The sequence below is a fragment of the Notolepis coatsorum genome, assembly GCF_963971535.1.
Source record: "Notolepis coatsorum genome assembly, chromosome: 13".
Taxonomy (NCBI): Eukaryota; Metazoa; Chordata; class Actinopteri; order Aulopiformes; family Paralepididae; genus Notolepis; species Notolepis coatsorum.
Window position 1 is genome coordinate 71112101 of NC_140177.1, and position 15694 is coordinate 71127794.

The 15694-nt window shown below is 42.7% G+C and overlaps 1 protein-coding gene across 1 annotated transcript; it reads right to left on the reverse strand.

Moving 5' to 3' along the window:
- Positions 1 to 763: 763 nt before the first annotated feature.
- LOC311239399 (E3 ubiquitin-protein ligase TRIM39-like) lies at positions 764 to 14726 on the reverse strand (the record flags this gene model as incomplete). Its single annotated transcript, XM_084327705.1, has 9 exons — positions 764 to 1240; positions 3743 to 3865; positions 4830 to 4894; positions 5753 to 5779; positions 6388 to 6535; positions 10193 to 10426; positions 11053 to 11148; positions 11813 to 12185; positions 14500 to 14726. The coding sequence occupies 9 exons, from the start codon at positions 14724 to 14726 to the stop codon at positions 764 to 766; spliced, it is 1770 nt and encodes a 589-aa protein (XP_084183831.1).
- Between the last annotated feature and the right edge of the window lie 968 nt (positions 14727 to 15694).

Consider the following 15694-nt stretch of genomic DNA (forward strand, 5'->3'; position numbering starts at 1 on the left):
GCGCGCACACACACACACGCACATACACACACACAGAGTGAGTGCAGTGAGAACTTCCTGGTCAACCATCTCCATCCACCCTTCTCCATTTCTTTGTTTCTGTCTGTACTAAAGGCAAAGAACAGAGAGGGAAGAGGAATACAGGGGAGAGTTGGTATAAGAGTACACACACGCTGAATGCCCGGTGCTATCTGAATAGCACCACAGAATCAAGGTGTATATTACTGAAGTGCACAGATCATCATCAACATTGTTGGGCTTTCTGTATTTTATCACCCATCCCAATTTAGTCGTTATGCCAATTCCCTTCCTGGTCGTTGCGCGCATTGCCCTACTGTTGGCCTGGGGAGGGTGTAGAACTACCACATGCCTCCTCCGATACATGTGGAGTCGCCAGCCGCTTTTCACCTGACAGCGAGGAGTTTCACTGGGGGAACGTAACGCGTGTAGAGGTTCACACTATTTCCCCCAGATCCCCTCCCTGCTGAACAGGCGCCCCGACCAACCAGTAGGAGTTGCAGTTTACAACGACCAGGACACATACCCCACCCGCTTCCCACCTGCTAACACTGCAATTGTGTTAGTAGGGACGACTGACCAAGCCGGAGGTACCGCTTACAGCTGTATTCGATCCCAGAGCCCTTCATCTCAATGACCTTTAACAGTAGGCCTAATGACCGACACAGTCCCAGAATTTGTCCCAGAACTGGACTATTGAGAAAAAGAAAAGAAAAAAGCTAAGTCCTGCATTCTTCAAGATCTTCTAACGGCTTAGATTCTCGAACAACGTCTCATGCGAGATGGAAGGAATGGGTGATTGCTTGCTCCGCGGCGACTCGGACAGAGGGGTGGGCCGGACCTCGGACTCGTCCCCGAACCCTCCGGTCTCGACGGGACAGATGAACAACGGGGCGACGTTCCTCCCGTTGTCGTGGAGACAGGGGTTAAAGTAGGGGTGGAGGGTCTCGGTGAAGACGCACCCGCTGTAGGTGTAGATGTGAGTCTTTGCTTCTGCGTTGTAGAAGGAGACCATCCCTTCCTCGTAGTCCAGGAACACGCCCACTCTCCGGAGGCTCTCTCTCGGGTGGAGCAGGACGGAGGGGCCGGTGCAGGCGCTCATGCTGTTGCCTTTGCGCCGGCAGATGGCCCAGTAGCCGCTGTCGGGCCGCACCGTGATGCTCCCCTTCCTGTTGACGGACTCCCTGGCCACGCCCAGGTCCCATTCCGTCTTATCGCCAACCTGAGGAGGAACAAAGCAGATTTGGTACGTTATATGAGATATAAGATTGGATAAGGAACGTTCATATCCAGTCTGGATTTACATTACATTACATTTGACATTTAGTCATTTGGCTGACACTTTTATCCAAAGCGACTTACAAGTTCTGTACGACAAGTCAGCAGGAAGGGCACAACTCTATCAGCTGAGTAACAATGTTCATCAACGTGTTGAGTGCTACAGTGTAGGTTAGTTTATTAGGACAAGGACATGACAGTAAGGTTATTTATTTTTTTATATTTCTTTTAAATTTATATTTGTGTACATTGGTACATATGAGATTAAGTCAAGATATAAGAAATATATAAGAAAGATATAAACTAGGTGCACTACTGTACTACTGCCTTCTGTTCCACATGTTTTAAGGAACACGCCGACGTTATGAGAAATGCACTCTTCTCCAGAGTCAGACAGGAAGATAGATACCAATTTCCTCTCAGTGCGTTCAGTAGAAAGCTATCCGGCTACACAAATTAATGGAAGTGGTTATGGACCACTAACCTAGCTTAAAACTGCGGAGGTGATTTTGGCCAACAGCTAGGCTAGCTGGTCCGTATCCATTTTCCAGAGAGGAAATTGGTATCTATCTTCTTACTCTTCATCTTAACACTTTGAGTGCCAACGATGCTATATGTCGTTAGTTCATGCCGACCGTTGAGTGCCAGCGATGACAAATAGCGTTTTTTTGTAGTTTTTTTTTTTTTAAATGATTTATTAGCGATTTGAATTCATATTTCATCAATCTAGTCTCACGTTAGTGCTGCAAACTCTTTCTGAGCTCCATTGGGAAAATACCGCCCCCTATCGTCTCTCCCTGTTGTACTGCGCCCCATTGGATTAGACATGGGGGGGGGGGGGGGGGGAATCCAGTTTCCTCATTTTACTTCTCCGGCAAGCCATTCGAAGAGATCCAAGTCATTGCCGAGCCGCAAAACCGCGTGGAATACATATTTCCAGTACCCAGCTCTGAATCAATAAACGCAATCGATATTTGGAATGGCGATCAGGAATTGGAATAATCTTTTTGGAGAACATCTGATCTGAGGTAAGGAATCTATTTTCCCAGTCTTAGGATAATCAGAGCTGTTTTCACAGAGATATCAGCGTGTGCCATATGTGTGTGTGTGTGTGTGTGTGTGTGTGTGTGTGTGTGTGTGTGTGTGTGTGTGTGTGTGTGTGTGTGTGTGTGTGTGTGTGTGTGTGTGTGTGTGTGTGTGTGTGTGTGTGTGTGTGTGTGTGTGTGTGTGCACTGATCAGGAAATGAGAGAATCGATTTTTCAGCTCGCTTCTCTAGCGTGCATAAATACACATATACTATCGATAATCTAGCATTTATTTGAAAACGATTCATAAATAGGCAGAAAAATTACAATGTTTTTTGTGTATCCCAGAATATTCCAGAAAGGCTGTTTATCACAGAATCTTTATATTTTCCTGAAACTTTCAAGAAAACAAGGGTTTTTCAAAATGGTATAAAACGGAAATGAACCGATTAAAAAACTATCCGTTTCGACAATGTTGACTGCAAACAAATCATTGATAAGCGACGGCCAGATTAGACACATAGCCATAATTTAAGACAGAGATTATGCGTTCACAACGCTATCATTGAAGTGGGTGGTGGCATTCAACGGGGGTAAGGCGAACCGCATGGCCTGTAATCAAAGTGTTAATCTAGCTCAGAATTAGGGCACTTTGTCCTCTAGAAGGTTGAAAGTACACTATTTTAGAAGTACAAAGTTCAGTCAACATATTAATAAGTACATTACTTGAGTAAAAATATACTCTACTGTACACTACTGTAACCAGTTGGGGGGGGGGGGGTGCAACTGATTTTCAGTGTGTGTGTGTACCTTGTTTTTAAAGTGAAAAATCGAAATAAGGACATGCTACTGTAGCCGGTGTGATCTTACTGCGTTGTGTTTATTTCGATTCAACCCCTGTTAAGGGATTGCCCTGAGTGGGAGTTGAACCCCGGTCTCCCGCACCGGGGGCGACATCACAGACCACTGTACCAAGAGGTGAACTCATTTCTTGCTACTTGGTCTGGATGCCTCTCGGGAGTGAGTTTTACTTGCAGTACCGCTTAACGTTTACAGCCACTTCACTACTTGTACCTCGTGACTGTGGATAGACTGCGGTACCTCCGTTACACTACCAAATGAGGACATTTAACATCCTGATGTTGTTTGGTGAGCTATTGATGGTTAATGTTAAGGTTAAAATTAAGGTAAAGGTTAGTGTTAGTTACAGAATGCATGTAAATCTATGTAATGTCCCCATATTTCACATAAACAAACGTGTGTGTGTGTGTGTGCGTGCGAGTGTGTGTGTGTGTGTGTGTGTGTGTGTGTGTGTGTGTGTGTGTGTGTGTGTGTGTGTGTGTGTGTGTGTGTGTGTGTGTGTGTGTGTGTGTGTGTGGTGGCTGTTGAAACAGGCCTTTATATGTGCTGTGGTTCCTACCTGGACGACCCAGTAGCGCCTCCCAGTGGTGAAACCTTGTTCGCCTAGAACGCACACGCAGGACTCAAACCTACGTGGGTCATCAGGGACCGGGGTGAGTTTCTGCTTGTACCAAAGTCTCACCTGTTGAAATCATCATCATGGGCATCATCATCATCATCATCATCATCATCATCATCATCATCATCATCATCATCATCATCATCATCATCATCATCATCATCATCGTTAGTTAGAACCTTTATTTATCAGGCAAGTTGACTAAGAACACATATTTATAGCAATGGCCTGGGGTAGTAGTAGCAGGGGGAGGCAGGGTTACACACCAGCCAATAAAGGGAAGGGATGATTAGATGCATTGATGTCAAAGACCTGCCCAGAAGAACGTTGGGGAACCCCCTACCCTTTGCGATAGACGCCCTGGGTTCTTTAACGACTGAATTCAGTCGGGACCTCTCTGTTTTGTGTGTATTACTGTTATTACTATTGTTATGCGAATGTCACTATAACTCAGGCTGTGATTACTGGTGGACTGGTGCTTGATAAGATTGCCCTGTATGTTTAAAGGTGACAAATCAAGATGGAAGTTATCTTTTCTTTCTTTTTAAAGAAAACATGCTTCACAATTTTAAAGCTAAATCTGATTTGTGGATTGGATAATTGCCTAGACTTGGAAAAAATCTAAATCAATAATCAAATTTAATCCTGTACTTTGGTGTGAATTATGATTCCCAAAATGGGTCACTCTTGCAACCTGAGTCCTGGTGCTAAATTTTCCACCAGATGGCACATCATCATCATCATCACCACTATCATCACCATCATCATCATCATAATCACCACTATCCTCACCATCATCACCAGCACCTGCATCCGCATCATCATCATCACCATCATCATCACCACCATCATCGCAATAACTATATTCAATGTTGTAATGTGATGGTTTATTCACATTTTCAGACTGGATTAACTAAAATAAGTTATTCCTATGTTTCTAAGTACAATATAATCAATGCAACCAACACTGTGAATTTGTGTCTGTAATCAGTATTTAGACATTTTTGAAGTACAAAATCTGTAGTACCTCCTTTCTGTCTGCTGACACATCCAGCCAGCCTGCAGCTGTAGTAGGATCCAGAGTCACATCCACTGAAGAGAGGAGAGAGAGAGAGTAAGAGTAAGAGAGAGAGGTGTACCATGAATAGGGGCAATATCATTTTACTTTATTGAGTTGACTTGAATTAAAGGGGCACTTCACCAAAAATAATGCAGATTTATTTTGCACATAATCCGACACACGTCCATAAACTCTCAACAGTTTTGCACACATTCATTTAGTTTGAATACATTACATATCTCAGTTATTGAGAGTAAATTAATTTGAATACATTTGTGTATCGTTTCATGGTGCTGTAATTACACAAAACAAGGATGCAATGTCCCTGATGACATCACTGGTGGTCAAACTAAATGCATGTGCCCAAAACTGTTTTTGAGCACATGGATGTGTGTAAGATTATGTGCAAAATAAATCAGCATCTCTCTCTCTCTCTCTCTCTCTCTCTCTCTCTCTCTCTCTCTCTCTCTCTCTCTCTCTCTCTCTCTCTCTCTCTCTCTCTCTCTCTCTATCTCTCTCTCTCTCTCTCTCTCTCTCTCTCCTCTCTCTCTCTCTCTCTCACACATACATACATACATACATACATACATACATACATACATACATACATACATACATACATACATACATACATACATACATACATACATACATACATACATACATACATACATACATACATACATACATACATACATACATACATACATACATACATACATACATACCTACATACATACATGCATGCATGCATGCATACATACATACATACATACATACATACATACATACATACATACATACATACATACATACATACATACATACATACATACATACATACATACATACATACATACATACATACAAATAGACAAACAAAGACAAACCTGCATATTGATGGGTCCTGTTCAGTTCTGCAAAAAGGGGAGTACAAGTGTTTTAGTGAAGCTACTGTATCTGTACATGGCCTCTGACAGAAGAAGATACTGACCCAATACACTCTACTGTATCTGTACATGGTCTCTGACAGGAGAAGATACTGACCCACTACACTCTACTGTATCTGTACATGGCCTCTGACAGGAGAAGATACTGACCCACTACACTGTACTGTATCTGTACATGGTCTCTGACAGGAGAAGATACTGACCCACTACACTCTACTCTATCTGTACATGGTCTCTGACAGGAGAAGATACTGACCCACTACACTCTACTGTATCTGTGTGCATGGTCTCTGACAGGAGAAGATACTGACCCACTACACTCTACTGTATCTGTGTGCATGGTCTCTGACAGGAGAAGATACTGACCCACTACACTCTACTGTATCTGTACATGGCCTCTGACAGGAGAAGATACTGACCCACTACACTCTACTGTATCTGAACATGGTCTCTGACAGGAGAAGATACTGACCCACTACACTCTACTCTATCTGTACATGGTCTCTGACAGGAGAAGATACTGACCCACTACATACTGTATCTGTACATTTTCTCTGACAGGATAAGATACTGACCCACTGCAGACAGTTTCTTCTCAAGCTCGTGACAGAGGTCCACCAGCTTGGATACAGCTCTCCTCACTGTCCCCATGGCGACGGCGGAGTGGACACTGACCTCAGACCAGTCTTTAGTGGATAGAGGAGTGCTGATGGAGGGGAAACTCTAAAACAGAGGAACACAAACAAATTAACTCACACTTCTAGTCACAAAATCCTCACAATCAATGCATTTGTATTGAAACAGGATGACTAACCCAAGAGATGAATAAAGTAACTTCCTTCTAACTATTCTGGTAAATTTTTTATTTTATAATTTATTTAAAGGAACAGTATTAGGCTACTACATGCAACTCAAGGAAATTATGACAATGACAAATATCAAGGATTAGTGACAGATTAACAGTTCCTTGAAAGGCCTTTGACGCAAAGCATCTCTTTTCAACTCAATAACTCCAAATAACCAAATTGATTAGTAGTAAAGGCATCTGATTAATGATTAATAGTTCTGGCATCTGTGGGTGATTGTGAGCATAATTAATCAAGCTTTATTCTTTTGGTGGAGTGTTCCTTTAACATCAAAAGTTATGTCGCCAAAGTCTTTCTGTTATAGTCTATTTGCCATCCCATAGAGCCCCATTGTGAACCCGGAAATTTTGGAACCACCAAAGTTTTATGATGGATATGGATAGTACGGATCCCCAGCACTCAGAAACTGCCGGATGCTAAATTGTAAATGTTGGGCAACTTTTTTTATTTGCGTAATTAGCATTCATTTGCATAATCGCCTAAATGGCCAAATCTCAGAAACTACTTGATCAATTTCAACAATGTTGGAGTTGTTTTGGGGGTTATTCGGGATACTGAATCCAGTTATGATACTTAAGAGAAGAAAAAAGTTTCAAAATTGCTATATTTACTGGAATTTACCAAATGTTGGTGCCATTTTTTATGAATTTTCTGTTTATAAATGTTTCAGAAGATGCAGAATTTATAGATAATTTTCATGGAATGTTCAATTGTAAACAGAATGATAATAATAATAATAATAACTTAAATTTGTAGAGCGCCTAATAGACCACTACACTTCCGTGTTACATTGAAATCGGGGAGGAGATTGCGGGGGAGCAAATTAATGAATGTGGATGAGAGTCGTGATGTAAGTGGTTGCATTCCTAATCGATCAGAACTAAATCGGCAGAGAAAAAGCCAATTTTTAAGCACCTATTCCCCATGTGCAGATTGCCCACGGATTGTGACGCCACGCACACCCGCCCTGGACTGTTCCATCAGAGGGGCGAGCTTCGGTGGCCAGTGTCCTTTCAGCCGAACAGGATAATGAAACAATGATCCCACTAAATGGCCAGACGCGTCTTATGGCGACATCTACAATTACCTCATTGAGTCTCCAGGTAGACTATATGTTTATATTTAAGTGCAGTGGTCTGTAGCCACTCACACTACCACCGAAGCTCCCCCCTCTGATGGAACAGTCCAGGGTGGGTGTGCGTGGCGTCACAATCCGTGTGTATAATTGGGTGGGTGGGGGGGAGTAGGGGTAATGTTTTATTTAAATGGTTATTTAGGTAATCAACAAAGTAACATGAAGCACCTGAAACATACATTTGGGTAATACTTTTGATTATGATCATTTTCTGGAGGTTTAAACTGCTCAAACTGGTCAAAATGATGTCCCCAAGGATAAAGAGTGTAAAGTCAATTTGAGGATAACAGGAGGGTTAACAAAACCATTTCAAATAATTTGAGCCCTGCTAGATAGAGGTAGCAAATAACTCTAAGGATGGCAATAATAATAATAAACGTTATTTGTACAAATTCCATACAAGAATTGCAGCCCAAAGTGCTTCACAGCAGAAAATACACTAGAATACGTCAAATGAGCAGAAAATAGACAGAATAAATGCAATGCAGAAAATAAAAATACAAGATGATAGAAGTAGATGATCGTAGTGTTCTTGGGGGCATGTAGTTGACAAGAAAATTGCCAATATAGCTTGGTCTGGTTCCATTTAGGGCTTTGTACATAAGGAGGAGGACCTTCAAATCAATTCTAAATGTTACCGGAAGGCGGAAGCCAGTGTAATAGCCTAGCTGAGAGTTGAATAAGATGAAGTATTTTCTTCAGTCGGCTTGGAATAAAAGCATGGATCCGTTTTTCAGCATCCTTTTGATTTATAAATGGTTGTACTTTAGCTTTGTTTCTAAGGTGGAAGAATTATGTTTTTGTCACCTTGTTAATGTGGGACTTAAAGCTTACAGTAGACCTGAGTCTATGATAACCAAGACTTGTAAGCAAGGAGTAAGTTTCCCCATAATATTATTCAGCAGAATTTCTCTTGAAATTGAAATTTGGTAAATTCCAGTAAATTGCAATTCCGAAACTCTTGAGTATCATAAATGGATTCAGCATCCCGAATAACCCCCAAAACCACTCCAACATTGTTGAAATTGATCAAGTAGTTGCAGAGATTTGTCCATTTAGGTGATAATGTAGCTAATTATTAGGGATGTCGATATTATCGGCCTACCGATATTATCGGCCGATATCGGCATTAAAATGTGATATCGGAACATATCGGTATCGGTTTTCAATTTTTTATTTTTTATTTTTATTTTATTTTTTACATTTCTATAACCTTTATTTACCCAGGCAAGCAAGTAAGAACAAATTCTGATTTTATTTATTGTCAAAAGTATGCATAATGTTGTGTTAATTCCACAACAAGAGATATGTAATGTTAATTACCTGAAATTACCCTGCATATATCGGTATCGGTTGATATCGGTTGATATCGGTATCGGAAATTAAGAGTTGGACAATATTGGTATATCGTATCGGTAAAAAAGCCAATATCGAGCATCCCTACTAATTATGCAAATAAAAAAAGTTGCCCAACATGTACAACTTAGCATCCAGCAGTTTCTAAGTGCTGGTGGCCCATACTATCCATATCTATCATAAAAGTTTGGTGGTTCCAAAATTTACGGTTCATTGTGTTGGCAAATAGACTATTACCTAACACAGGGGAAATGTTACCATACGTCTGCACAAGCAGCTTTGGATTGTGAAGAAAGAAAATGTGTTTTGAATATTTGATTTGTGAACAAAGCGGGGCTCGCAACTCACTTTTGATGCTCCAAGGTGTTTAATTGTGACACAAATAGCAGATACAACATTTTAACCTTCCGGTCTTTTTCATTATGAACACAAAACAGGAAATTGCATCTTTTTTTATACAGGAAATGAATACATTTGCTATCAGCCCCACCTGGTGATCAGGGGCGGTACCAAGACTTGCATGATTTTTTAATACATTTTAGACATGATTTTATAACAATTTATCTTTTACATTTGACATGTTTTAGATTTTATTTTTTTGCGATTTTTAAGAGAAATATATATATATATTAAACACAGTATTAGACACGATTAATTGCATCTACAGATAATATCCTGTTTTGTGTTCATACTTGAAAAAATCCGGAAGGGTCGAAACGTTGTATCTGCTATTTTTGTCACAATTAAACACTTTGGAGCATCAAAAGTGAGTTGCGAGCCGCTTTGTTCATGTACTATTGTTTTTACAGTTTGGCTCAGCACCAAGGAATGGAGGATGTGTGTTATTTTTATTTATATATATATATATATAATTCCCCACAGAATTTTTTTTAAATCCACTGCTGAGTTTAACCAGTAGTCTTCAATGTGTGTCAGCTGTTCCAACTCAGTGCTATTCTCCACTGTAGCTTCCTGCTCCATCCTCCCAAGCCTGCCCTTTTGCCCACAGTGTGATACTCGTACCTGCAGCAGGTGGAGGTGGTCCTCGGTGTGCGTCAGCTGCTCCAGCTCGGCGCTCCTCCTCTGCAGATCGGTGATTTCCCGCACCAGGTCTGAGACGAGTCCCTCGGCCCGTGTCTCCTCCGCTCTCTGCTTCTCCTCCAGCAGCTGGATCAGCTCAGCCTGGCTCCTCTCCATGGAGCTCACCAGCTCAGAGAACACCAGCACGCTGCCCTCCATCTCTCTCTCCACGCTTTTCTGACCAGAATTAAAAGCGGAGGAGGTCAGATTCAAGTTGATTGTATTTGTATACAGCCTGTATACCCTTTGTGAAAGGTCAAACAGTGTTGAGTGCTACAGTCTTATAGTATATAGCATAGTAGTATAGACATATTAGCATAGTAGGTAGTAATATAGGTAAGGCAGATTACTTAGTAGCAAAGTGCATGATAGTAAAAGACAGTACAGAGGTTAGTAGTTTTTTTTCTTTCAGATATTGATTGAATAAGTGTGTATTTAGTTGACGGCGGACAATTGGGTGGGTTTCAGCTGTCCTGACTGTGGTGGGAAGTTCATTCCACCATTGTATAGCCTGCTTCGCTTTGATGATCCCCCTAGAAGCTCGTAGGAGTGGGTCTGTGGCGTGTGTAGTGGCTAACCGTGAGTGAGTGAGTGAGTGAGTGAGTGAGTGAGTGAGTGAGTGAGTGAGTGAGTGAGTGAGTGAGTGAGTGAGTGAGTGAGTGAGTGAGTGAGTGAGTGAGTGAGTGAGTGAGTGAGTGAGTGAGTGAGTGACAAGACTGGTCTATGAGGTGCTTTGCATAGAAAATGTACAAACAAATCCCAGAATACATTGCTAGGCAATGAACGTGCAAAGAAGAACTCACTCTGCTCAGCTCCAGGGAGCGGTTGATCTCCTCCACCTTCCTCACTCTGTCCTGGATCATCTGCTGGACCTCTGTTCCTTTCCTCTTCAGCTGGGTCTGTGGAACAAGACAGGAGTGTTACCTCAATACAGCTCTGGTGATCTGATACAGGCAACTCAAACAAGAGCTCTATGGGCTCATTAGGACAAAAGGGGTGATGATTCAAAAGGTATAGACAACATAATCAAATCAAATCATATGTCATATAGAGTAATATAACATCATATCAAATCATATATCAAATACCAAATCACATCATACATCATATCAAGTCATACATATATCATATCATGTATCAAATCAAAGGCCTATATCATATCATATATCAAATCATAGGCCTATATCATAACATGTATCAAAAGGACTAAAATAATATCGCTGCTGTCGGGCCAAAACCTCATAACTCCAAAAACCCAACTTTTCAGCAGATGAAAAAAACGAACACAGATTTGAGGGTGAATAGAGTTAGGAGGTTTAGACAGATGATCGGTTTAATGCTTTCCCATTGTTTAAACTTTGTAAAACCCACACACACATATGGAGGATGATCTACGGAGTTGATTTATAGAAAAAATAAAATATTAAAAAAAATGGAGTTATGAGGTTTTGTCCCGACAGCAGCGATATCATATATCGAATCATAGGCCTATATCATAACATGTATCAAATCATAGGCCTATATCATATCAAGTATCAAAAGGACTAAAATAACTTCTTCCACCTTCATCAGGCTGCTCTCCCTCTCCATGGGGACAGTGGTGTGGGCCTTGTGGTCTGTCTTTGCACATTGGACACACAGTGGAGTCTTGTCGTTCCTGCAGAACATCTGCAGCGGCATGTTGTGTTTTCTGCAGAGGTGGCGGCTGGTGAAGGTGTCCGGGTCGGTCAGCCTGTGTCTCTGCAGAGCCCTCTCTCTCTGGTGAGGAGCCAGGTGGGTTTCACAGTACGACACCTGGCAGACCAAGCAGGACTTGACGGCCTTTAGCTTGTTCCCAGTGCAGATGTTACAGGAGACTTCAGCTACCTCTGTCCCGGTTGTTGATGTCACCACGTCCACCCCTTCATCCGTCTGCTGCGCCTTGGCCTTCAGCGACCTTTGAAAGGATCACATCGGAATGATTCAAGATTTGGCTCATTGTTAGCATCAGACCACAGCACTGTACTAGTCAAACTGTTCGTGGAACGTCTCTCTCTCTCATCTGTTGCCTTTCCAGAGGTACAGTGTTATACCAGTGTTCTCCTTTAAACATGATTGATGATTGAATTCAAATCTTTAGTGGGAGATCTGATTTTGAAAATATGTCCTTCAAGGCCCTCGACCTAGCATACCGTGCAGCAAAGGGAACCGCTCCCGCCTACCTCCGGTCAATGGTCTCCAACTACACACCCTCAAGACCCCTACACTCTGCATCTTCTGGCCGCCTCAGACCTACTCCTATCCGAGCTCCGGGAGGGTCATCAAAGAGAAGCCGCCTATTCTCAGTCCTTGCCCCACAATGGTGGAATGAACTACCCACCCCAGTTAGAACATAAAAATAAAAAGATATCTAACCCTAACTAACCTTACTGTCATACACTTGTCCTAATAAACTAACCTACACTGTAGCACCCAACACTTTGATGAACATTGTTACTCAGCTGATAGAGTTGTGCCCTTCCTGATGACTTGTCGTACAGAACTTGTAAGTTGCTTTGGATAAAAGCGTCAGCTAAATGACTAAATGTAAATGTATATGTTTTGAAATAATAGGCCTACATTTAAAATGGCAATAGAACTCATTTACTGTCTTAACACTGGGGAATCCTCAGCTCACAGTCTGCCTGAGGGTTCTGGAAGGTTGATGTTGACAGAGTTAGCTATGGGGCGACAATAACTTACCATGACGACAAGGTCCTCTCACTTCAGCCTTTAATCGGCGTAGTTTATTATCACATTGGTACACAGTACATGAGACCTTCTCTCTGTGGGAGGTAGGTGGGAAGAGACAGAGAGGGAGGGAACAATCCCTTAAATACCCTCTTACCTGGTGCCAGCGTCAATAGCTCCGCCTATAGCGCCCTCTTGTGGAAACAGTTAGACAGTTACATGCAATCGTATACATCACATAACTTTAACAGTTGAGCCCCCAGCCTGCCGTTTATGTTACCGCTTTCCTGCTGTTCTATTACCGTCTTTAAATTGCTAATTTCTTGGCGGCTACGTGGCGTAGTGGGCAAGGCGCTCGCCACGAAATGCTGGAGACGCTGGGCTCGTCAGTTCGAGCCCAGCGCTCCACATTTGCTTTCAGTTTAGCTGGTCGTCCGTACTAATACACATTGGCCGTATTAGGGGGTGGGAAACTGATGGGTGGGGATCGGGCGTTGTGGACAGCGACTCCTACAGGTCGGTTGGTGCGCCTGCGCAGTAGAATCAGGAAGTGTCGGGGGCAGCGTGAGCCTCCCACGCGTTACTCCTCGCCACTGAGAGATCGAGCAGCGCAGGTGAAAAGATGCAACTGCTGTTACCTCAAGTACCGGAGGGGAGTTGTGCTATGTATGACTTAGTCCACATTGCAGCCGGCTTGTGGGAGGCAAGAAACAGCGTCCGTGACAGGGGAGGGTTGAATTGGATGATACGAAATTGGGATGGGAGAAAATATAGAAAAATGGGAGAAAAAGTGGATACAAAAAAAATTGCTAATTTCTTAAGCTAGCATGAAGATACTGGTATCATATGAAACAAGATATCTTGAGGAATCCAAAGGTATCAGCCGTGTCATGCTAGCTTACTGGCAAAGGGGTAGATTTCTATCCAAAGTTAAGCTAATTTAAGATTTGATGGGAGGAGAATAAAGGCCATGGCATGACCATTTTCAAAGGCGTCCCATGACTTCTCACCTCAGGATATCTGAATTAAAATGGGCTCAATTGAACCAATGAATGGAAGCGGACAGTAATGGGTAGCATAGGCATTGTCAAACTAACACCTCTACTGAAGGCTAACCGGCACTGTCCGCTTCCATTCATTGTGCAGCTAGGCTAACAGGCAGCCAGATAGCCTTCTACTGAACACACAGAGAGGAAACTGGTATATATCTTCTTGTCTGTCTCTCTCTCTCTCTCTCTCTCTCTCTCTCTCTCTCTCTCTCTCTCTCTCTCTCTCTCTCTCTCTCTCTCTCTCTCTCTCTCTCTCTCTCTCTCTCTCTCTCTCTCTCTCTCTCTCTCTCTCTCTCTCTCACTCTCTCTCTCTCTCTCTCTCTCTCTCTCTCTCTCTCTCTCTCTCTCTCTCTCTCTCTCTCTCTCTCTCTCTCTCTCTCTCTCTCTCTCTCTCTCTCTCTCGGTAAGCTAATTTCCCCAAATGGCGGCGTGTTCCTTTAACACTTATTTGAACAAAGAAAAGTTATTGAGTAAAATGTAAAAACAACGGACCTTGTGAAGTGCTCCGTGATGTCACGGAGGCCTCGGTTGATCTGCAGCTGGGGCAGGTGCCGGAAGGTCTCCTTGCAGAGCGGACACTCTGGACGTTCCTGCGTGTCCCAGTAACCTCTGATGCAGCCCAGGCAGAAGTTGTGTCCGCAGGGAATGGAGACGGGCTCGGTGAAGATGTCGAGGCAGATGCAACACTGGAACTGCTCCTCTGACAGGAAGGACGCCATGTTTCTGAATGAAATAACATTATAAAATTGGTGTAACATTACATTACATACATTGTGTGCAGAATATACAGTATACAGTGTAGATATGGTGTATACTGCACACTGTATAGTTTATTTTGTATTATACAACAGGTAGGTGACAGGTCTATCTGTATGTCATGTATGTCATATATGTTATGATGAATTGAAAATGGGGGACCCTGATGTAAACAAGACAAAAGTCTTTCTCTGGTCTGCATCCCCTTAACAATTGTGTGTATTTAGGGCGGCTAGGTGGTGTAGTGGGCAAGGCACTCGCCACCAGTGTGGAGACGCTAGGATTCGCGTGTTCGAATCCAGCTCTCCACATTGTTTTCAGTTTAGCTGGTCGTCCGCAGTAATACACATTGGCCGTATTACGGGGAGGGAAAACTGAAGGGTGGGGATCGAACGTTGTGAACAAGCGACTCCTACAAGTCGGTTGGTGCGCCTGCGCAGTAGAATCAGGAAGTGTCGGGGGCAGCGTGAGCCTCCCACGCGTTACTCCTCGACACTGAGAGATCGAGCTGCGCAGGTGAAAAGATGCGACTGCTGTTACCTCAAGTACCGGAGGGGACTTGTGCTATGTATGACTTAGTCCACATTGCAGCCGGCTTGTGGGAGGCAAGAAACAGCGTTCGTGACAGGGGAGGGTTGAATTGGATGATACGAAATTGGGATGGGAGAAAATATAGAAAAATGGGAGAAAAAGTGGATAAAAAAAAAAAAAACAATTGTGTGTATTTAGCTGTACTGTATTGTACCCATTCTTCAATCTGTTAATAAAGTTTTCAATCAATCAATCAATCAAGTCCGACCACACATTGTGATTGGTCGAGAGCGTTCTAAGCCGTGAGTATATCCATGATCACCATGAATATACCACTGAGCTGGCTTTAGAACGTTGTAGAAAGTTTCAACTGCCATTCATCAAACGGAAACTGTCAACA